At 49.3% G+C, this 24806-nt stretch overlaps 1 protein-coding gene across 1 annotated transcript in view; it reads right to left on the bottom strand.

The window, feature by feature from the left end:
* The window catches only part of SMAD4 (SMAD family member 4), a 322079-nt gene that overhangs the window by 167405 nt on the left and 129868 nt on the right, over positions 1-24806 (bottom strand). Inside the window, exon 3 of the mRNA XM_085629829.1 lies at positions 7163-7337. Within this exon, the coding sequence (XP_085485955.1) occupies positions 7163-7337 (175 nt within the window). The remainder of the gene's footprint in view (positions 1-7162; positions 7338-24806) is intronic.

The raw sequence follows: 24806 nt of genomic DNA, 5'->3' as shown, positions 1-24806 counted from the left end.
AATTCCTAACTATAACGTGCCTGAAACCTATGGTTTTTTCTGTGAATTTCAAAGGTTTTTTAAATGCTAATTTCTAACTATGCCTACAGAGATAGGACATGTGAAGAAAGAAGAAAAAATGCACAGAAAGAAACAAAAGAAGTGCAGAAAGAAGCAACAGAAGTCCTCAAATACGAAGATAAGTGCAGGAAGAAGGATAACGTGCAGAAAGAACAAAAAGAAGAGCAGAAAGAAGCCTTGTTGCAAAATCATCCTGTACCCTCAACTTTTTCAGACGGATACTGGTCGTAACTGAGTCTGACTAACCAGTCCTAGAGCCAGTGCTATGTTAAAAGACACTTAGAATACAGTGAAAACACCTACATACACTAGGGAACATTATGCATTGGGGTCCCCCTGTTATTAGCATGACCTCCTCTGTAAGCCCCTAGTATATAATAGGGCATGGGGATTAAAACTACCTCTTAAAACAGGCCACAGGGCGTTTTTGCACACGTTAACTCAGGCCCCGTCCCCTACCTTCACCACTGTGTAAACATGCCCTGTGTCCGTTTTTAGTTGGGAGATTAAGTTCATTTGAATCCTGAGGGTCCCTAGGGTCCAACTAGCCCACTAGGTACCTCCAGTAAGTGCCACAGAGCTGCGTTGCAGAGAGGTGTAAAAAGTGGCACGGCCTGGACCACCTCTCTGCAATGCAGCTCCGTGGCGCTTACTGGAAGCACTTGGTGGGCTAGTTAGCCCCCAGGGGCCCTCAGTATTGAAGGGAAATTATATCCCCAATTTAAAACGTGCCATAGTGCGTGTTTGCACACGTCACCTCAGGCCCCGTCCCCTCCCTTCACCACTGTGTAAACGCGCCCTGTGGCTGTTCTAAGTTGAGAGATTAAGTCCCCTTGAATCCTAAGGGTCCCTAGGGTCAAACTAGACCACTAGGTACCTCCAGTAAGCGCCACAGAGCTGCGTTGCAGAGAGGTGTAAAAAGGGGCTTGGCCTCAGAACACCTCTCTGCAGCGCAGCTCCCTGGCGCATACTGGAGATGCCTGTTGGAGGCGCGTTTGCAGAGGGCTGCACGGAGGGGGCATGGCCTCCGGCACGATGCCAGTCTTTTATTTATTTTAATTTTTTAAGAAGGGGGGCTGTGTGGTTCCCCTTCTTATTCTAATTTATTGGCCCTGATGACCCCATCCCCCAGGGCCTGTCTCCTAATTATATTTTTTTGACCCCAATCCCCAGGGCCGGCCACTGTTTTTTATTATTTTTAAAAAATATATATTTATAGACACACCTAGGACATGCTGGACAAACAGTACGTACCTATCACCATGACGATTTGAGTGATATTCATTAAAAGGCGACTATGCATGCAATAAATCCACGTGGAATGTATTTACACCACTAGTGAAGCTCTGACATGTCTGATGCCCTACCGTGCCTAATCCCGGTAGACACCCTTGTCGTTTATTTATTCAAACATGGGTAGCTATTGACGGGCACATTTAATACACATACATGCACACCAAGCCATTCAAAGGGGATTCGACAAAAATTCGACCAAAACTATGCAAGAAACCCCCCTCACGGTTAATAAAACACACATCCACTGCCGGATGTGTAATACTTTTTATTTTACTCTCTGGAAAGGGGACGAACATCACTTGAGAGTCACAGCGCGCTCCTGATAGAGCCCAATGCTGTGTTACACCCACCATTGCCTGCCGATTGCCACACACCTCTGTGTTGTATTCCACTAGCTAGTGCATATGCTATGACACTCTCTAGCCCATGTGCACTGTAACACCACCCCGTGAATATGTCATGCCACACTTGTCTTCGCACGGGTTATATTGCCCCATCTAACGTGCCTTCCTCGATGCCTATGTTATAACGCACAGTGCTATGCCATACATATTACAATCTGGGATCCATATCTTTGTCACAGTGCATATGCAACGTTACACTCCCCAGCACATATTTTATATTACAACTTTAGAGACTAGTTAGGTTACACAACACTGCCCTGTGCATATTACACTCCAAGGCACATATCGCATAGCACGCGCTAGTGCCTGTGCTATCTCGCGCTCTCCAATGAATCTGTCATTGCGCACAATGTATTGCATATTATATTTCACGCCGGTTCATCTTATATCACACTTTTTGGTGTATAGTTTATACCCTACACTATATCTAGTTTTCATTTTCAATCGTGCTCTCAGGACTATGTTCTATATAACACTGTGTTCACCTACCCTTTTCACAGGCATTACATTTTGCGATAGGGGGTGGAGGGTCAGGGGGTGTTTCTGCCAAGTGAGCCCGGAGTCACAGTCACAAACGTCCTCTTCTTCCTGAATAAAAGTGAGATTATGCTGCATACTTGTTCATATTTTAAATAGTTCGCACAGACACAATGTTTTAAAAACAATAAAGTTCCTAATACCCGCCTTCTCTGAACAGTTAGCTTGCTGCCCCATCCCCCTCCTCCCTATCCTCTGTTGTGTGAATCCATGGACTAGCCTCCTCCCTCCTGCCATGCATGGTTTGATGTGCTGCCACTGCCCTCAATTTAGTATGATGTACCAGTCCACTCATCCTGCCCTCCATTGCCCAATTCTATGCCCCATCATTGACCTCCTGCTTAAACTCTGTGCTTAGCTTGCTGCCCCTATTCTCCTTCCCCCTGCCCTCCGATGTCTTTGTGCATGCCCCTGCTCCATCCTTTTTGCCCACCATGTCCCATGGACCTGCCACTCCTATCTACTCTGAGTGTTCTGTTGAGCTGCCACTCCCCTCCCACCTGCCTAGCATTGTCAGATGAATGTAACCTGTCTCTGCCACCTCCACCCTGCCTGTCCACATGCCATGCCCCTATCCTCTTCCTCCTGTCCTACATGGTCCATTGTACTGCCACACCCTTTTGCCCTCCCTGGTCTGTTGTGCTGCAACTGCTCCTCCTGCATGCCCCGTGTGGTCTGTTGTGAGGCCCCTTCCCCTGAACTTTCTTGTCTGTGCACAGGTCCTGACCCTCCCTTCTATCCACCATCGTCCTTTGCGCATGCCCCTGCACCCTCCTTGTTGCCCATCATAGCCATTGTGCTGCCACTAACCCTCCCACTTGCCATGCATGGTCTTCTGTTCTGCCATGGCCCCTCCCACCTTCCCTATGTGGTCAGTTAGCTGCCCCTGACCCCCTCCTACCTTCCCTCCATGGTCTGTGTGTATGCCATCACAGTCTCACTGTTGCTCTTCATGGTGTGTCTTGCTTCTAGTGCCCATCCTGCCTGACCTCCATGGCTATCTTGCTGCTCCTGCCCTGCCCCCTTGCCCCCAGCCCTCTGTTTACATGTGCAGACCCCTACTCCCTCCCTCCTGGCTGGTCTGTTCCATTGTAATGCCCCTGATCCGTCCCTCCTGCCCTTTATGGTCTGTTATGCTGCAGCTTTCTCTCCTGTCTGTCCATTATGGTCAGCTAGCTACCAGTGCCTCTTGCCCCTCTGTTCTCTGTTGTCCATGTGCATGGTCCTGTCCCCTCCCTCTTGCTTTCTATGGATTGTTGTGCTGCACTCCCGTCCTGCATGCCCTGTGTGGTGTATTGTGCTGCTGCAAACCCTGATGCCTGCCCTGCAGGGTCAGTTTGGTGCACCTCTCAATGTCCCTCCTGTCCTCTGTTATCCAAGTCCATGTCCCTATCCCATTTCCTTCCATGATCCAATGTACCATACTTGCGAACATTTTGAACTTGGTAAGAGGGAGATTTTGAAAAAAAACTGGGGTATTGATTTTCCCCTTTGAGTTACATTGAAAAAGAGGAGATTGTAGACAGGACACAGATCAAATAAAGCCCATTTGAGCTTAAAAACATTGGACGTTTCCTGGCTGAATCGGGTCTGTTGGCATGTATGGTTGTACTACCATTGCCTCTTCCTTTTGCCCACAATGGTCTATTACATTGCCACAGCCTCTCTTGCAAGTCCTGTATTGTTGGTTTGTTGCCCCTGCCCCCCTTTCCACTGCCCTCCATAGTCTGTTGTGCTTCCACGGCCCTTCCTGCCTTCTCAGTGTGGTTAAATTGTTGCCTTTGCACCCTCCTACCTACCTTCAATTTTCAGAGTCCGTGCCACTGGCCTCTGCCTCTCAACAGTATCCTAATGAACAACTAGATTGCTAACATTCTATATTTATTACAAAAGTGTGGAACGCCTGACATCATCTTGATGTAATCAAAACTGTAATACCTAGAGCATTTCCTTTAGAAATTACATATATGAGAGGGTCTTATTGGCATCAAAATTATGGTTAGTGCTCTAAAAGACTAAAATAAGGACATATTTTCTGAGTTTTCAAATAGCGACAAAGCACTTTTAAATTATTTGTTATCTTTATGTTTTTTTATCCAGTTGACCACTTGATTGAATGTTGCACTTAGGGGAGAGGATGTGGTGTTACTTCCAGAACTGCAGACTTTGCAACTGGGGAACCAGGTTGAAGTTTCTGCTTCAGCTCGACATTCTGTGATTCTGGTCAAATCACTTAGTCTCCCCATGTCTACAACCAAAATGAATTTGTTCTTGTGTGATGTAACCAATGCTCATGTAAAGCACTCCGATACCTGACAAGTCTGCACTATATAACACTGCAAAAACACAAAATAAAAAGTGTTTTGCACACTTCTGTCATTGGGCTATATTTGGGCTACATCTGGGTGATTTTGGGCTACATTTGGGCTCTTTTGTCTCCGGTGGCCATCTTGGGAGATTTATTTGTTATGAAGTTTCCTAATTTCATCATGTACTGCAGTCACCTCAGTAGGAAATGCTTTCAGTTTTTTACTTTGATTCCTTCATGAAGGTATTCAGATATGTCACACATTTGCCATAAATTCTGAATATTAGCACTCTAGTTGCTCATTAGATCACTGTAGTAAAGCTACTGTTCACCATGGAAGTCTGCTCCTGGTATTAAAAGTGCATGTTTCAGTCTGCATGTCAGAATTTTTTAATGAAATAGAAGAGGATTTGAGAAGTCACTCAAAATGTGCCCTCATTTTCTTTCTTCAGCATTAATCATAATTTCTATGGCAAAACGAACCCCCTCATTGTGTTCCTTTTTAAATTAAATGTTTTAAGTGTTACCAGTTTATTCCAATCAAGATGGCTTCAGGTGTGCCATACTTTTGTCATAATGAAGACAGTAAGCACTCTAGTTGTTTTTAAGAACATTCTGGGACATTCTGTCATTGGGCTATACTTGGGCTACATCTGGGTGATATTTGGGCTACATTTGGGCTCTTTTGTCTCTGGTGGCCATCTTGGGAGACTTATTTGTTATGAAGTTTCCTAATTTCCTCATTTACTGCAGTCTCCTCAGTAGGAAATACTTTCAGTTTTTTACTTTGATTCTATCAAGAAGGCATTCAGATGTGTCACACATTTGCCATAAATTCAGAATGTTAGTACTCTATTTGCTCATTAGATCACTGTAGTAAAGCTACTGCTCACCAGGGAAAACTGCTGCTGGTATTGAAAGTGCATGTTTCAGTCTGCAGGTCAGAATTTTTTAATGAAATAGAAGAGGATTTGAGAAGTCACTCAAAATGTGCCCTAATTTTTCTTTCTGCAGCACTAATCATACTTTTTATGGAAAAATGAACCCCCTCATTTTGTTCCTTTTTAAATTAAATGTTTTAAGAGTTACCACTTTAATCCAAGCAAGATGGCTTCAGGTGTGCCATACGTTTATCATAAGCAGGACTGTTAGTGCTCTAGTAGTTCTTTGGAACACTCTGGGAAGCTGCAGTAGAACACAAAGGAATCAACTGACAGTCTCTGCCCTTGTTGGATGTACATGTTTTACTGAGAATGTCAGACTTCATTCTCACATGACTGAGAAAGATAATGTGAATTTACAGAAAATAAGCTCTCAGTTTAGCTTATAGATCACCTTCCAAACCTCTGTGGTAAAAGCATGAGAAAATATTTTTCTATCAATCATGATATCCCAGCAGAAGGCTTTTTCACATGGTGAAATAAACTTAGAAAATACCACAATTCCTAAAATGAGTATGGTACCATCAACAAATGATTTATAATGTAACTAAAGTATTAAAACCTTCTATTAACTGCAATGCTTTTTAATGAGGTGCTATCATGTATATTGGTCCCAAGATGGCTGCCAACACTTCTTGGATGAAGTGCTGACAGCCAATCAGATCTCAGGATGAGATGTGTGGTTAGGCCCCGCCCACATATATATATGCTTTTAAATGCTATTTTCTCAGGAAATACTGAACTGATTTACACCAGACCTACAAAAGGCACTTCCTTGACCTTATGGCTACCTCTCTGCCAAATTTCAAGTAATTCTGTTCAGCCGTTCGGGCTGTAGCTGTGTCTAAAGGTCCTAAGGAAAAATGCATGGGGAAAACGCATTTTGGGACCCCCCTTTTTTCTCGGCCCCTGCTGGACGAATCACCCCGAGACTTTCAGGGTAGGAGCTGAACGGAGCGCCCCATTAGTTTTGAAAATTTCGCGAGGATTCGTCAACCGGCGCCAAAGTTATTCAAAATAGAAATTTGAGATTTCCTATGGAAACTAGGTTGTAACTATAACTATCTACTGGCCACCGCCAGTAGATAATATATATATATATATATTATCTACTGGCGACCGCCAGTAGATAATATATATATATATATGTATGTATCACATATATGATTGTGTTTCCGGAGTCCTGCGCAAAGGCGGGAATATTCTAGTGCTTATGACTATTGATGAGGATCCCCTGGAAGAGAATCTATAGTGATTGAAACCCAGTAGGGCAGGCTGATGTGAAATGATGAAACATGGCAATTGAAAATTTTTGTGGAGGATCAAAACATGCCTTTAAATAGCAAAGTAACTAAATATTGAATCCCTACATACAACAGCGCAACTAAATCAAACACACACTTAAGTAGCAATACAACTGTGTTTATAGATGGAACATAGAAATCAACAGCACTCCGTACACACCGTAAATTCTAGATTAAAAAAGTCCATTTGGACATTTTCTTCAAACAAATCTCAACATTAGCTATAAGCATGTCAAACAAGAATCACCCAATGTATAGGCAGATAAATCTCCTAAAAGCTTTGTGCTTTCTTCTATGTGGGTTTATGCTTACCGATCCCTGGAGACACCACACGCTCATAGTGATAAGGATTTACACAGACACTGTCACATTTCAGATCAAAAGCATACTGGCAGTATTTCACGTGTTTAAGTTCATTCTTGTGAAGATCAGGCCATCGCCACAAGCGGGCATAGATCACATGAGGAAAGCCCTTTCTACCAGCCACCTATAGGGAAGAAACAAAATACAAATGTGAGGTCCTAATTCAAGTCATTGCAACACTCAATGCTGAATAAGTCACAATATGATTCATTCAGAGGGCGTGACATTTAATAAGATCCACTATTACCATTCAGTTGTTTATTTACACTTTTCTGGTGGGTGGTTTGCAGGGTATTATTTAACCTGCAAACATGTCTCCTGTCACACTACTAGTTAAGGGATTACACCAGATAAGAGCCATAGTGGATGCTTTTACTCCAAATAATTAGGCAAATAGTTCCTTAAAAAAATAATTCAGAGTGGCGTTAAGTAGTGATCTGCCCAAGCTTCCACCAGCACCGCTGCACAACTGTGTCCATATCAGTGACATCAGATGTTATGAACCACAAGAAATTTGTCTATTATTTTTGTTGTCTGATCTGGAGAAATACTTCGAAATGAAATAAATCATCTTCAATTTATAAAAATACACCTTTTCTCTTGCTTAAAATACTTCTACCAGTAATAAGATCTAATTTTTTGTCTCCATGCTAAATTATTTTACTCCTTATTTCCAGTCAGGGAGTACAGAATTTACTCCTAGCGATGAAAAATTCAACTCAAATACACTACGTTCTTGATACCTTAAATAGGTTTATTTTTTGAGTAACAGCCCACTGAAAACAATTAATAATAAATATGTTCATGGAATGGCAATAAAATAAACGTGGCCCAATAACATATCGTTCATTACTACTAATCCAAGAGTCAAATTCAAGTTTATTATCTTTACCTGGCATGAAAAAACGGAGTTTACTTCCTTTCAGCTTGTGTACTACAATTATTTTACACACAAAACCATTCTTTCAAAAGTCACAGTGCCACTTCAATGTGATTTTACCTTACTGCACAAATGTAATCACTTACATTTTTTAAACAAATACATATGGAGCAAGCATTGAAAATTCAATAGGTCTCGGATTTGATTAAGTTAAAGCCATTTGCTTTGCTAATGGTATTGTATAACAAAGCAAATGGCTTTAACTTAATGAAAGGTGAGACCTATTGCATTTGTAATGCTTTTTCTTTTCTTTTTTTTTTTAGAGTTGTTCCGACTGCATGCATGGTACCTGCCAAACCCAGCCGTATTCCTCAGAGAGTTGGTGAAACGGATGCCGGCATTCATTCTCATGAGGACGAAAGTGGCTTGCTGGTGACTACAGTGCAACGACGGGAGTATGGTAGTAAGAAGGCGAAAAATATCTGTCAAATTATGTGCCCTGTTGTGAAAGATTTTTATCCCAGAGATGTTTTTTTTTTACAAGAATGCCATTACAGTGCAGCGCCAAGCACTGATAGAACGCACACAGGTACAGCGCCAAGCACTCATGGGAATAACACACCTTCGTGTTAATTGCAAAGTGATGCAAAGTTTTATATTTACCAGTTTTCAGTCAATCCTTATCTTGGATGTTTTGCAATAATGAAACGCCAAGCTTATCAGTTCCATGGCCTGCATCTGTGTTACTCAAGATAAAACGTATAGAACGCAGGCTTTGAAAACAGTTTATCTTTCCATATGTACTCTCGAGAAGAGCCGTAATCTCTCCAACTTGTATCTCTTCAATACAGAACTAATGCTGTAGTCTGATTGTACCAAGCTTCAATGTGCTCATGCATGTAAACGCCCTCATGCACAAAGGTGCGCTGGCTATATGTGTAGTGTGAATGTTTAACCTGCTGTATTGCACTGCAAGCATGGGGAATAAATGAGGGCTTATATCTAGGTAGTAGAGGAACCTACAAAGAGAACTTCATTTCCTATCAACCATCTGCACAGAAAGGGACGTCACTGGATTTCCAATCATCCATCGTACAGGAAGTGACATAACTGGTTTCCGTTTCCCGTCCACGGCACCCTGCACCACTCCTCTTTCCCACAAACTACTTAATGGCAGCTGCAAAACGGATGATTAAAGGATGCGTGCAGCAGGCACAGCTAGGCCTAGCTGCACCTGCACCATGTCCAGCACCAGGGACCCTGGTTCTGTCCCAAGCCCCACTACCGTGCTGCACTCTTTTGTGCTTTCAGGCCTGGCTGCCGCTCACCGCACTGCTGCCACACTGCACCACACAACGTTGAACGAGAGTTCACATGTGTCTCCTGCAAGTTCTCATGATCAACCACTCCTACACCAACATGCATCCAGCAGCCCATTTGCCAATAGTTCAAACTCGCGAAATGCAAGACCTATTGCATTGCAAATGCTTGTTTATTCAACTATGGGAATTACAGGAAATAAAGAGAAGAACTTTTTAATTGATACATTTTTAAGAAAAATACAATTTACTCTTTATCACCAAATCTGTTTGTAGAGCCCCAAGAGATACAGTGGAGCAGATCTGCCACAAAGTACAATAACACAAGCATTTTCAATGCAATTGGTCTCCCATTAGTGAAAGTTGGAGTTAATGGTGTTGCAAATGACAATGTCTTTTGTTTATGGAGTGGATGTATGTAGTGTGGAGTTTAATTATATGGATTGGATTGAACTTGTTAGTTGTGGAATTGTGTGCGGTGGAATAGTAAGTGTGTGTATTTGTGTAGAGGAATTATGTGAATAGTAATTATGTGGTATTAAATTAGCTGGAATTATGTAGAATGGGATTGAGAGTTATGGAGTGTAAATATGTGTACTGGTATGTTGTCTTGTGGTGTGGTATGTAGTGGAATTTAATTATGTGGTGAGCTGTTGAATTGTGTGGCATGATGTTGAATTTATGAGGTGTGGTTTTGATGCATTTGTTGTGTAAGTGTGTTGATTTGAATTATGTGGTTTGTTGTTGAATTATGTGGTGCAGAATGGAAATGTGTGGAGCTGAATTGTGTGGCGTGGAACTGTGTGGTATTTTGAGTGAAATTATGCTGATGGGAATTATGTGGCATGGTGTGGACTGTATTTGTATGGATGGTCGCTATGTGGCATAGTGGTTTTATGTGGGATGTATTTATCTGGTATTTAGTAGAGTCCATATATATGCACAGGCAAAGTGGTCAGAATCATGGTGCACTTGTTTGGGGATAGACCACTGACCCCAAATTTATGATGCAAACAAAAGAATGGTGCTGCACTCCCGGGAACTTCAGTTACCAAATAATTTAATGACAATTGACTTCTGTATCGAGCCAAACACTACCACCAACGCCTTTCAACAATTTCAGCCTTGTTCATGGTAGTTCATGGTGAACTGGTTCTCTCAGGTAATTGGTTATTGGTTATTTTATACTTCCATTTTAACAAGGCATTCTGGGATTTGTTGTCCAATGTATTTCTAAACATTTAAATTGCGAAACAAGGCGCATTTGTGATACTCTGGCAAACAGCGGCCCTAACACAAAATGGGCCCAGGAGCTTCACCACGGTACTGAATTGGCAAAAGAGGTTCCTACCTCGCCAGACAAATGGATTAATACTGGGAATTCAGCACCAGAAATATGGGGAGGCCAACATTTAGCAAAAGCGGGACATTAATTAATAAAGGCATACTCAGTTGAGTAAAATAACAAGGTCAGCATTTCTTGAGAGAACTACATTTTTTCACTTGTTACGTTGAGTTTGAACATTGTAGGTGCCCGCATAGATGTGTGATTATGTCATGTTGTTTGCCAGAGTATCACTGGCAGGAAGAAGAGATAAGATGGCGCCCATAGAGGAAGAGATACCGTGGCACCCCTAGAGGAACCAACAGGGAGCCCGCAATGTGAGGGACTCCATTTACTGCCACAATGAACCTATGCTAATGAGGGAGAATGAGAACGAGGGATGACGTGCCTGGTTGGGAGGTAGCAGTGCCAGTTTTTCAGATACAAGGACTGATCATGGCGTGGCAGTACCTCCCCATAGTTGGTATGGGATGATATGAGCTGACAGGTAATCGAGGATTCTGGTGTATTGGGATTCGTGGATACTCAGAGAGCCCCCTACCTGGTGGAAACTGTGAAAGCAGCCTGGCGTTCTGGAGGGAGGGGGAGCCACAGGGCAGTGGACAATGTTTGGGGTTCCCCTCGGGGTGTTGGCTGGTGAATAGCTGAATTGTGCCTACAGCTGTTGAGCTAAATATTCCAAATAGGGGCCTGCACGTTAAGCACAGCATGTGCAACGGCAGGAGTAGGCTGCATATGGGGTTGTAAAAGACTAAGGCACCAGAGCACTCCATCCGCAGACTGATGGAGAGAGGTGTGTCCATGGCTAAATAATACAGTGATAGTGTGGGAAGACCGTGAGACCTGTTGTGGTGGATTAGCAACCCCTCAGGGATGCTAAAACAGTGAAAGGATTTGAGCTTGTGCAGCTCTTTAAGTGACTGCTGGAGGATGTGCGTGCCTGAGATGCAAGAACTCTTCCACTACCATGCATTGTAGGTGCTGGTCACTAGGGCTCAAGCTGTGAAGACGGTCAAGGAAAAAACTGTCAAGCAGTCGCAGGGCAACAACAACAGCAGCAAGCTAACTGAATGTCTACAATGTCTCTGAAACACTTATGGATACATTTAAATTTACAGTGCTTATACAACATAAACTTTGGAATTTTGCCCTGAAGAGATGGTGATCAATGCATTCCAGCAATACTATTCTTAAAAGAACACAGTTTATCTTGCTGTTTCAAAGAACAGGAAAGTAAAAACCGTTTTAAAAAAATTAACTGATCTAATTTATTGTGAATGACTAAGTGAAAATCCTTTGGTCAACTGCTTTTTAAATCTAATAGCGATTTATCTTCTAATTTTATTGCTCATGAGAATGTGGAATCCTGCCCGCAAAGAGGGGATTCGACGGGACGGAACATTAACATGGCGGAGGAGCAAGAGAGCAAAAACATCTACGGGGCTGGGAGTTGGACTACAAACTGGTGGGAGCCCTGCAGTCGCCCTCACTCCTTTTCACACCAGCAGGTGGTCAAGGCCACCAAAAATCAAACCTGGGGGCACTAACGTCCAGCCAATGGCAAAGGGGGTGATCTTTGAGCTGCCTAAAGAACAGGTTACTTACCTTCGGTAACGATGTATCTGTAAGAAACATTAGTTAGTTAGATTCCTCACCTTAGAATATCCCCAGGCGTCAGACTGGATCCGGAAGATTTTTCGTCAGCAATACCCCTTGCGCGTCGCTAGGCGTCGTCTGCGGCTCCGCGTCCGTCGTCGGCGTTGTGCGCCGGAATGACGTCGGAGTACTTAGACGCCGCCCTCGCGCGCTGACGTCAGTTCTTGTACATAGCTTTCCGCGCCAGGAACGCAGAGCCATGCAAAGACCGACACTGGTGCCAAAAATAAAATCTAGGGGCCTGAAAAGGATAACCTTAACCCTAGATGTCAGTTCGCAGAACGGGGAGGATGGGTGGGTCGGTGAAGAATCTAACTAACTAATGTTTCTTACAGATACATCGTTACCGAAGGTAAGTAACTTGTTCATCTGAAAGAAACACGTTAGTTAGATTCCTCACCTTAGAATAGATACCCAAGCAATACCATCCCCGGTGGTGGGTCTGCGAACCAAGATCACACCAGAAAGTCCTGGAGGACAGAACGGCCAAAGAAGCCATCCCTCCGGACTTGGCTGTCAAGGCAATAATGCCTGGCAAACGTGTGTAGCGAAGCCCACGTTGCCGCCTGACAGATGTCCTGCAAAGGGACACCCCGTCCCAAAGCAGTGATAGCCGCCGTGGCCCGAGTAGAATGGGCGCGCAGCCCAACAGGAGGGTCCTTTTTTGCCAAGGAGTAACAAATTTTGATGCACATAACGACCCACCGAGAGATGGTCCGTTTGTGCACAGCTTTCCCCTTCTTAGCACCCACGTATCCAACGAAAAGTTGGTCGTCCACCCGGAACTGCTTTGTGCGGTCCAGATAAAAGGAGAGCGCACGTTTTGGGTCCAGACGGTGGAGCCTCTCTTCCTCTTTGGAAGGATGCGGAGGCGGAAAGAAGGTGGGCAAGGTGACAGACTGCCCAAGATGAAATGGAGTCACCACTTTCGGAAGAAAGGAGGGACGAGGCCGAAGGACAACCTTGTCCGGATGAACAGAGAGAAAAGGAGGCTTTGAAGATAAAGCCTGGAGCTCACTCACCCGTCTAGCCGAGGTGATGGCTACCAGAAAAGCAGTCTTAAGCGTCAGCAGACGAAGAGGACAATTATGAAGAGGCTCAAAGGGAGCACACATTAGAAATGTGAGAACAAGATTCAAGTCCCACTGAGGCATTACAAAAGGGACAGGAGGGAAAGTGTGAGTAATGCCTTTTAGAAAGCGTGTAACTACAGGGGACTTGAAAAGAGAAGGCTGATCAGGAAGCCGCAAGAAGGCAGAGATGGCAGCAAGATAACCTTTCAGGGTGCCCAGGGCAGAGCCCTGCCGGGCCAAAGAAAGAAGAAACAGTAGAACCTCAGAAAGAGGGGCGGAAAGGGGATCCACAGCCTTTGCTGTGCACCATGCCACAAATTTGTTCCACCGGCAGGCGTATACCGTCTTTGTGGAGGGACGCCTGGCTGCCAGAATGATATCACAGACTTCAGGAGGCAAGTCAAATGGCATCAGCTGCCACCGCTCAATCTCCACGCATGGAGGTGGAGGCTGGACAGGTTCGGGTGGAGGACCGTCCCCTGCTGCAGAAGATCCTCCCGAAGGGGCAGACGTATCGGAGGATCGGTCAACATACTGAGTAGCTCGGGATACCAGTACCTTCGTGCCCAATCCGGAGCCACCAAGATGACTTGGGCCCGGTCGTGCCTGATCTTTTTCAGCACTCTGGGTAGAAGTGGTATAGGCGGAAAGGCGTACAACAGACCGCAACTCCACTCGTGACGAAAAGCGTCGCCGAGCGAGTGCCGCCTTGGAAATTCCAACACGCAGAACTGCTGACATTGCGCGTTCTCTTCGGTGGCGAATAGATCTAACCAAGGCTCTCCCCACTGCTGAAAGAGACCTTGCGCCACTTCGGAGTTCAGACGCCATTCGTGATCCATCATGCATCGGCGGCTGAGTTCGTCTGCTCTGGCGTTCAGAGAGCCCGCCAGATGTTGAACCACCAGGGTGACGCCCTGGTGTTCCAGCCATGTCCAGAGGCGCAGGGCCTCCTGACAAAGGGTCCACGACCCCACCCCGCCCTGTTTGTTGCAATACCACATGGCGGTGGTGTTGTCCGTGAACACCTGCACGACACTTCCCCTGACAGAGGCTTTTAGTGCAAGTCGGATCGCTCTCAACTCCAACAGGTTGATGTGGAGACGAGACTCCGCCGGAGACCAGAGGCCTCTGATCTCCGCCTCTCCCATATGGCCACCCCATCCCAGGAGGGACGCATCCGTCACTACAACATGCTCCGGTTGGGGAAGGGAGAGGCTCTTGCCCGTGACCCAATCGCGGTCCGTGAGCCACCACTGCAACTGCTGTGCAGTGCCCTCCGAGATCAAGACATGGTCGGACAGGTTGCCGTGATGCTGGGCCCACTGAAACTTCAGGTCCCACTGCAGAGCCCGCATGCGCCACCTGGCGTGATGCACTAGTAGGATGCAGGAGGCCATCAGTCCCAGAAGCCGCAACACTAGCCTGACCGAAACCCAGGATAGAGGCCGAAAGATGGGAATCAGGGCCTGAATATCCCGGACCCGCTGTTCCGGTGGATAGACCCGGAACTGCGCCGAATCGAGAACCGCTCTGATGAAGAGGAGCTTCTGAGAGGGACTCAGGTGTGACTTCGGCACGTTGATGGAAAATCCCAGCAAATGCAGGAGATCCGCCGTAGTCTGGAGGTGGGAGACGACTGCCTGGGGCGAGCCCGCCTTCAACAACCAGTCGTCGAGATAGGGAAAGACTGGAACCCCTGATCTGCGCAGATGAGCTGCGACCACCGCCATCACTTTCGTGAACACCCGAGGGGCACTGGTAAGGCCAAAGGGGAGCACGGTAAACTGAAAGTGCTCTTGACCCACCATGAACCGCAGGTAACGCCGGTGGGCCGGCAGGACGGGGATGTGGAAATATGCGTCCTGCAAGTCCAACGCTACCATCCAGTCTCCCGGGTCTAGGGCAGCTAGAACCTGAGCCAAAGTTAACATCTTGAACCTTGCCTTCTGGAGGAAGGCATTGACGTTCCGGAGGTCCAAGATAGGGCGTAGGTCCCATTTGCCCTTCTTGGGAACCAGAAAGTAGTGGGAATAACAACCACGACCTACTTCTGGGCTCGGAACGCGCTCGACGGCCCCCTTGGCCAAGAGGGCCGAAACTTCCTCGTGGAGAAGATTCAAATGATCCCCCGAGATACGGTGGTGCTGCGGTGGCATGGCTGGAGGGGTCGTCTCGAAGGGGAGGGAGTAGCCCCTTCGGACGATTTGCAGCACCCACCTGTCCGATGTGATGGACCGCCAGTGGAGCAGGTGATGGCGAACTCTGCCGCCCACTGGCGTGGAATGGGCCTGAAAGCTCGGACTAGGAAGGCTTCGAGGCGGATGCTGCCGGGGTGGATGTGGGCTGACGGCGTCGACCTCCAGAACCGCCTCGGCGGAAACCACGTCCGCAGCCGCGCGCAGGTTGGTTCTGCGGCTGGTGGCTAGGCGTACGTGAGGAGGCACCCCTTCCTTGGCCACGAAAGGGGCGAAAGGCGGAAGTTTGCGACCGCGAGGCCGAGAGGCCCAAGGACTTGGCCGTACCCGGGAGTCCTTAAAGCGATTCAGCGCACTGTCCGCTTTCTGCCATCAAAGGGCATGTCCATGAGAGTGCTCTGGACATCACCCGAAAAGGACGTGGACCGCAGCCAGGCGTGACGTCTAAGCGCCACCGTGGTAGAAATCGCCCTACCCAGCGAGTCCGTAGTGTCAAGCCCACATCGGATAGCATGTCATGCTGCATCCCTCCCATCGGCCAGAGCCTGGGTAAGTCGTGTCTGGACCTCCTCCGGACACAGGGGCAGCACGTCCTCCACCGTATCCCACAGAGAGTGGGAATAACGGTCCAAGAGACAGGCGGTGTTCAAGGACCGCAGGCCCAAACTAAGGGAGGAGAACAGCTTTTTGCCAAACTGTTCCAGTCTCTTGGAATCCCGGTCCGGCGGAGCGGTCGGGAAGGAGGATTGGGAGGTAGAGGCCTGGATAACCAGGCTCTCGGGGGTAGGGTGTTGGGACAGAAAACTGGGGTCGCCCGGAGCAGGGCGGTGGAGCCTGGCGACGTTCCTGTCCACAGGAGGAACTGTGGAGGGCTTGGACCAGGTGCCCTGCAGAACGTCAATGAGGGCCTCATTGAATTGCAGCAGAGGCACAGTGGAGCTTGCTGCAGACTGAAGCACCTCAGTGAGGATGTTAGTCCTCACAGCCACGGCAGGTAGCTCGAGCCCAAGGGCTGCGGCCGCCTTGCGCAGCACCACAGAGAAAGTAGCACCCTCCTCCGAAGCCACAGTCGGAGGAGAGATGAATCCAGTGTCTGGAGAGGTATCCAGGCCACTGGCCTCCCCCAGTTCATCTGCCCAGTCCTGGGACAGCCGAGCCTGAGTGGCCATAGGATCCTCGGATCCCTCCCATTCGCCCCCGTCATCCGATTCCTGGTATGCAGGAGGAAGGATCGGAGCCGGGCGATAGACATAATGTGTCTCCAGCGGCGCCGAACGCGGCGTCCATCGACGCCGTAACGGCGCCGGGCCCGGAGCGGGGCTGAACTGGGGCTCGACGCCGAGCGGAGCCGGCGTCGGAGGTGATACCGGTGTCGACGCCGGCAGAGGAGGCGTGACGAGGTCGACCGGCGTCGGCGGGGACTCGGGAACGGGTCCCTCGGGCACTTGCGGCGTCGAGGCCGGAGCCGTCGACGGCGCCGGAGCTGCCGGCAGGCAAGGTTGCCCAGTCGGGTCCGCGGGGCCCGAAGGCGCGCCAGCGGGCGTCGACGGCGGAGCCAGGTTCCTCATGGCCGAGAGGAAGGCACTGACTTCCGCCGGCGTCGCGTCAGTCCCAGGGACCGGTGGGTATGGGGACTTGCGCGGCGCCTGCGGCTCCGCTGGAGCTGCGGGGGTGGAACCACCCTGACCCTCGGCCGAGTCGCGAGACCGGCGAGGGGAGTCCGAAGAGCGGTGTCGCCTCTTGGACTTCTTGGAGTGCTTCGACTTACCCGAAGACTTGGAGCCAGACGATCGATGATGACGTCGGCTGCGGCTCCGCGACCGATCCTTGGACCTCCTCCTGGACCGGGATCGAGAGGGGCGCGGAGCCGAGTGGCGAAGCTCGAGAAGCTTACGGGACCGCTCCCGTCTAGCCTTCGAGGTCAGGGCCTTGCAGTCCGAACACGACACCGCGTCGTGGTCGAGGCCCAAGCAGTAAAGGCACCGGCGGTGATGATCCGTAACCGACATCAAGCGGTTGCAGTCAGCACAGGCTTTAAAACCAGGCATCCTACCGGCACCGGAGTCGAGACAAGATCAAAAAGGATCAAAAAACTTAGTCAAAAAAGACTAAAAGGGGTAGCTCTCCCGGATCTGCGCTTACTGGCGCGGAAAAAAGAAGAACTGACGTCAGCGCACGAGGGCGGCGTCTAAGTACTCCGACGACGTCATTCCGGCGCACGACGCCGACGACGGACGCGGAGCGGCAGACGACGCCTAGCGACGCGCAAGGGGTATTGCTGACGAAAAATCTTCCGGATCCAGTCTGACGCCTGGGGATATTCTAAGGCGAGGAATCTAACTAACGTGTTTCTTTCAGATACGCTAAGCTGCCTACCGGGCTTATAATAAGCATCTGGGCAAGGAAAGGACAAGCAAGCAGGACCAGCACGGAAAGCAGAAGAATTGTAGCTACAGGAACCGGAGCACCCTTCCCCCTGGCATGGCACGCTGAAACTCCGGCACTCGCCAACCACAGCTGGAGAGGACGCAAATCGGAGATAATTGCAGCCTCTAGATCAAGGGTACCATTACCCCGGCATGGCACAGCACTCTGCATCTCTAAAGCTCACCAGCCACGGCCAGGAAAGACGTGGAAGCAAGGCCCGGCTAGTACTGTGCCGGGACAGCCGCTTTGGCGCGGTGACGGGACCTGGCCTCCAGGAGGGCCGAATTTAAAACGAAGACCTGAGGATTCACACAAGGGGCATCAAGGGAGCCGGGGCTGGGGAACAGATGCATTCTGCAGCTACCTGACTCAGCCTGCGGAAGGAGCCGGCATATTCTCAGGCACCTTGCAAGGTGGTGACCCCAGCAGCTGCAGCCCAAATTGAACAAGCATTGGCATAGCCAATAGATCTCGCCTTTGGGACCTCATAAGTGTTAAGCCATGCAACAGTTGATGTTGTTGCACCAAGGATATTGTGCTGGATAACTAAACACTTATAAGGTCCCAAAGGTGAGACCTATTGACTATGCCAATGCTCGTCTTCTGTAGTATTTTGTATAGCATGAAGTTCCTGTTATTTTGAAAAGCTCTTCTGTTTTATATTCTTCAAGTAATGCGCGGCAATTTAAATATTAAAAATAAACACGAAAGTCCTCTAATGTGCAAAGTGTAATGCTATTTGTATGAAAAATCTGCATTATGGCAACTGTGCATACATTTTGTCCACTGCTCAATTTGGAAGATATGTTTAATAAGAAACATTACTGCATTTTAGGAGATGAAAAAAATATTATCTTCAAAATGAAATGAGCCAACTGAAAAAGATGAGCTACAGCCAATTTTCGGAAAATAAATAACAATGAGGCAGCAGACTAACAGTAACACATCACCTTAATCTGGCGCTCTAGTTGAGGAAAATAAAGCAATGGCTAAGGCTGATATTCAAGATTCAATGTCTTCACATCGCTTCATTAGATTTACAGTGAAAGGATTGTGGCCGCTCCATTATTATTGGAGTTGGAAAGCAGGAACAGTCAGAAAACAACTAATAACATACCTACCTATTAGAACAGCATATGGAAAACACGGGTAGTTACGTGGTTTCTATTAAAACAAGCATTTGGTATTGAATTGCAAGCTGGAGGGTTTTGTAACAGAGCAAATAAGAAAACAGTTTAAGAAAGACTATTTTTAATATAGTCACTGCCAACGATTGGTCACATGCTTACACCGCATGTCACACTGGCCCCCAGGGCCAGGCAATCTACAGAGCAAATCTTATTGCAAATGATGAATACGTTTAACAGACAAATCCACTCATTGAGGCCAGGATTTTGAAATGTGAAAAGGGAGAGACGTGATGAACATTGCAAAAAGAGGGCAAGTATACCTCTCTGCTGCAGCACTACCTTCAACCATTGTCTCATTCAGTCAAAGGTGAATGCAAAGTTTATGTAGTGCCTCAAGCTGCGTGTACCGGCTTTGAGAGGAGACACTGCCCCCACCCAAAGATACAAACATTAGTGACTTTAAATGATTCATATCAATAATCAAAGAAATGATGAAATAGTACCCTTAAGAAATTTCTCAAAAACAGTTTTTCATATAATAGAAATTATATTCATACAAATACACAACAATACAGAAAGTGCTCCTAAGATTACACAAACATATGTCAATCACAAAGACAAACTTTGGTGTAAATAATAGTGTCAACAGAAGAAAAAATGATACACAAAAACAAGTTTGTAGGATCACAAAAACAAAACAACATTCAATGCTTCCTCTGATTTTTTTGCCAGGGAAGGCGTTGACGGTGTTTCGACCATAGTCATTTAGCAGGTCATCATCAGGACAAAAACATAGGGAGCAACCATCAATCGTTCAAACTAGAAAAAGGAATGGAAAAAATAATAATCATAAATAAGGGTACCTTGTTTTTGTATATCATTTTCTCTTCTGTTGCCACTATTATTTTTTATGCTTACAACAAAGTTTGTCAAACGAAAGAAAAAAGGGTAAGCAATTTGGTTTGGTCCTCCGGCTCACATATAACCAGGGATTGAAGAGGGGGCAGATCTATAGAATGCCCATGATTTTTTAAATCTACCAAACTTTTATGTTAATAAACACACATTTGGGAGGAGGAGCCTAGCGCGCATCCAAGATGGTCGCGTGAGCACAGGGCTCCCCGGACCCTTTCTGCTCCTCGGAATAAATCCTGAGACTATCCTGATTTGGTGTATGGAATCTGGGAGATGAAGACCAGCTGATCATAGATCTCTTTTCCAAACTCTAATCGGACCTGGGAATCCTGAGTTATCGTCGCCGGAACTTTTGGGACCCACCCGACGGAGGTGGCCGGGGTGAAGGTGACCCGTGGGGCCGGGCTGCAATTGAACAACAGCGGCCTCAGCACGGTGCCAGTTACCGATTCAGCACTTTCGGTTTCGGTTTTGGCCTTCAGGAGATCAGCTGGCGTGCGTGCTTAAGGTGGCGAGGTGCCTCCTGGGCCTCTGCCCGGGGTTTGCTTCCACCTGCTACGGGCGGGTCTGACGCCTCCGACCCCTACACCGACAGTTTGTGATCCTTTCGCTGGCACCCGCGCACCCCTTGATCGGAGGTCCCATTGAGTGACTGCGCTCACATGGCGGGCAAAGGGGGTCCGGAGGGGCGCAGGACCAAGGCTTCACTACGCGGGGGAGCGGTCCAGAGCAACAACATGGACCGCTATACCCAGGGCAGGGGGTCCCCTGGCGCTGCTGGCCTCTCCCCGGATGCTGCGGGGGGAGGCACGGCCGTCGCTGCGGAACCTTCCCTACAGGACATTATGGGCGCCATCGAGGGCATCAGGGAAACTATCGCGACGCAATATGAGGCCCTGGCCCGTAAGATCGACACTGTCGCGATCGACGTCACCCTGATTCGGGCCGACCTCTCTAAAACCAACGAGAAGGTCCAGGCCCTTGACACACGGACCTCCACCCTGGGTGCGGAGGTGTCGGATCTGCGGGCCGCGCTTGGAGACATTAGAGTGGTCAACGACCATATGGCCCGGCGGCTTGAGGACTTCGAGGGACGGGCCCGACGCAACAATATCCGCATCATTGGGGTACCGGAGTCCTCCGACAGCCGCCCGGTGGACCTCGTGGTCGAGGAACTTATCCTGCAGCAGCTGTCCCCGGTTGGCCTGAGCAAATTCTTCGCTGTGGAGCGGGCCCATCGAGTTCCTGGCGGCCGGCCGCGGCCGGGGGCCCCCCCGAGGCCTATCGTGGCTAAACTGTTCCACTACAGGGACCGCGATGCTATTCTGCAGGCTTCACGGACCCGTGGCCCGGTCCGCTATGAGAACTCGACCATCAACTTTTACCCGGACTTCACGCAACTGGTCCAGAAACAGCGGATGGGATTCCAAGGGGTGAAGCGCCGTCTCCGCGAGCTAGGCCTGAAGTATTCGATGCTCTACCCGGCGAAACTTCGAGTGGAGCATGGAGAGCGGACAGTCTTTTTTGACACTCCTGTGGCCGCAAGTGACTGGCTGGACTCGCTGCCGGACGGGGGTGGCCGGCCCGGGCCCTCTGGGGGCACCGCAGGTGACGGGTCCCCTTAGACTGACTTTTGGTCCTTGCTTTTGCGGTTTTGCACTGTACAGTTGGGTCTTACTTCTTTTGCATACTGTGTTTTACCAGGACCCGTGAGGGGTGCGGGCGGGTTCGGGTCCCTTTCCTCCTCCGGGGTCTTTTTGTAGAATGGGGTTAGTGGGGCGACAGGCACACTGCAAGTTGGGGGGGGTCTTTGGCCCGCAGGGGTGCAGGGTGGGGGGCGTTGGACTTGGGGTGGGGTTGGGGGGGAAGAGGGGTTGTTTAGTTGTGTGTTTTTTGTTTACAGGGCGAGGTATTGATTTTTATCCATATTTGGGAGCGGTGCTGCGGGCTGGGGGCCTCTTGCTTTATTGGAGGGGATGGGGGGAGACGGGTTGAGGCTTATGTCGTGGAACGTCAATGGGTTGGGGGACCGTATTAAGCGGGGTGTTGTACTGCAATATTTGCGTCGTTTGACTCCTGATGTGGTGTTTCTCCAGGAGACGCATTTGGTCGGCAATGTCTGCCATGCGATGAACAGGGGGGGATACCGCCTCGTAGCCCATTCTGGTTTCACAACTGGCTCCAGGGGGGTGGGCATTCTCCTGCGAACCTCCCTTCCGGTGGAGATCACGAGGATAGTCTCGGATGACAGAGGGCGCTATGTGTGTCTGATTGGGAGGTGGGAGGGGCAGCTCCTTATCCTGGTTTCAGTCTACGTCCCCCCGGGCCTCCAGAACTCCACCTTTACTGATTTGGGTCGAATGCTGCTTGACCTCCCGGACGGCCTCCTGCTCATGGGCGGGGACTTTAATTCTGTGGTTTCGGGTGAACTGGATCGTCACCCACCGAGGACCCTCCCCGCTGCCCAGTCATGGCTGGGTGGGATGTTGGAGACCTTCGGCTTGGTGGATAGTTGGAGACTAATGCATCCGACCCAGTGCCAGTTCACCTTTCATTCGGGGGCGCATGGGAGTCTCTCCAGGTTAGACTACTTCCTTATGCCCGCGGCGCAGACTGGTCGGATTCGAGAGGTCAGACACTTGGCGCGTGGTATCTCCGACCATTCTCCGCTGTGGCTTCTCTTTGACACCGGGTCGCGGTCCGCGGGGCGGATAGCTCCCATTAACCCCTGGTACCTGCGGGACCCTGTGACTCGTGACAGCCTGGTTAAGGCCATGGACCAATACTTCAGTGAAAACGAGGGGTCGGTGTCGTCTGCATTGTCCCTTTGGGAAGCCTTTAAAACTGTTATACGCGGACACGCCCTCGCCCAGATAGTGGTGGCCAAGAAGGTTAGGAGCGAGGCGGTGGTGAAGCTGGAGACTGACGTCTCGGGGCTGGAGTCGGCCTTGGAGGCGAATGTTACTCCGGACGGGCTACATGCCCTTAGCCTGAAACAGTTCGAATATAGGTCCCTGGTCACTGACGCGGCCAAAACTATGTATAGGGAACAGCAGGGCCGATTGTATGACGCGGGGGACAAGGCGGGAAAGTTGATTGCGTGGCTGGACAAAAAGGAGAGAGTGAATCGTGTGGTCCCCGAGTTGCGTGCTGCGGATGGTGTGTGTGTGACTGAGCCGGATGAGATTGTGGAATGCTTCGCTGATCACCTCCGGGCGGTGTACTCCCCGGTGACTGACAGGGACGAGGATGACTCTCGCCTCCTACTGAGAGATATTGCTCTGCCCGGCCTGTCCGTTGAGGACCGGGAGCGGCTGGACGCCCCCTTATCGTCGGATGAAATAGCGACCGCGATTCGTTCCCTTCGCTCGGGCAAGGCTATGGGTCCTAACGGTCTGCCCATTGAACTATACAAATTGCGTCCTGATAAGCTTGCGCCCTTCCTCAGCCGCATGTTCCGCGACTCTCTTGCGGCGGGTTCCCTTCCGGCCGACCAGCGCTTGGCCACTATAGTCGTTCTCCCCAAGGAGGGCAAGCCGCGTGACCGCTGTACCTCTTACCGGCCTATTTCACTGCTCAATGCGGAGCCTAAAATCCTGGCGAAAGTCCTGGCCAATCGATTGCTGAGTGTCGTGTGCGACCTTATTCATCCGGACCAATGCGGCTTTATCCCGCACCGCAACACCGCTCTTAACTTGCGGCGTCTGCATGGGGTCCTCGCCAGGGCGGAGCTCCTCACCGAACCGGCCGTGCTGGTTTCTTTGGATGCCACGATGGCATTTGACACTATTGAGTGGCCATTCCTCTGGGCCGTCTTGGATAAATTCGGCTTTGGAGAGGGATTTATTGGCTGGGTGAGGCTCCTTTACACGGGACCCATGGCTCAAGTGGTGGTGAATGGGCGGGTCTCTCGGCCCTTTGCCCTCGGCAGGGGCACGAGGCAGGGGTGCCCGTTGTCCCCGTTGCTTTTTGCTCTCGCCCTGGAGCCACTCGCTGCCTGGCTCCGTTGGGAGCCCTCGCTTAGAGGGATCCGGTGGGGCCCGGGCTTTGAAGATCGGGTCTCGCTGTATGCGGACGACATTCTCCTGTATCTCACCTCACCGCGGCAGTCACTCAACGTCCTCTTTGACGTTCTGACCTCCTTTGGGAACAATTCGGGTCTCACGATCAATTGGTCTAAATCCTGCGTTTATCCCATCGCTGGTGGTCCTCCTCTCTTGCCGCCTCGGCTCCCGATTCAAATATCTCTGAGCGGCTTTAAGTACCTGGGGATATACGTTTCGCTGGACCCGGTGGCTCGCTACGAGCAGAATCTTCTGCGTCCACTTCGGCGACTGCGTGAGGACACGGCCCGGTGGTGCAGGCTGCCCCTGTCCCCGCTGGGTCGGTCCGCGCTGTTTAAAATGATGTCCCTTCCCAGGTTCCTCTATGCACTCCAGAACTCCTTCGACGTTATCCCAGTGGCCTACTTTCGGGAGGTGGAGAGCCTGCAGAGGAGACTGGTGTGGAACGGCCGGGCGCGTATTGCTCTTGCCAAGCTCACTCTCCCCTGGTATGACGGGGGCATCGCGCTTCCTGACATTCGCAGGTACTATTGGGCCTCGCAGCTATCTGCCATTAACCACGCCACGTATGCGCCCGGCTTGAATC

Source organism: Triturus cristatus, chromosome 2_1 (genome assembly GCF_964204655.1).
Source record: "Triturus cristatus chromosome 2_1, aTriCri1.1, whole genome shotgun sequence".
In the NCBI taxonomy this organism is placed as follows: domain Eukaryota; kingdom Metazoa; phylum Chordata; class Amphibia; order Caudata; family Salamandridae; genus Triturus; species Triturus cristatus.
Note: the sequence above shows the minus strand (reverse complement) of the source record. Positions and strands in the feature narration are given on the sequence as shown.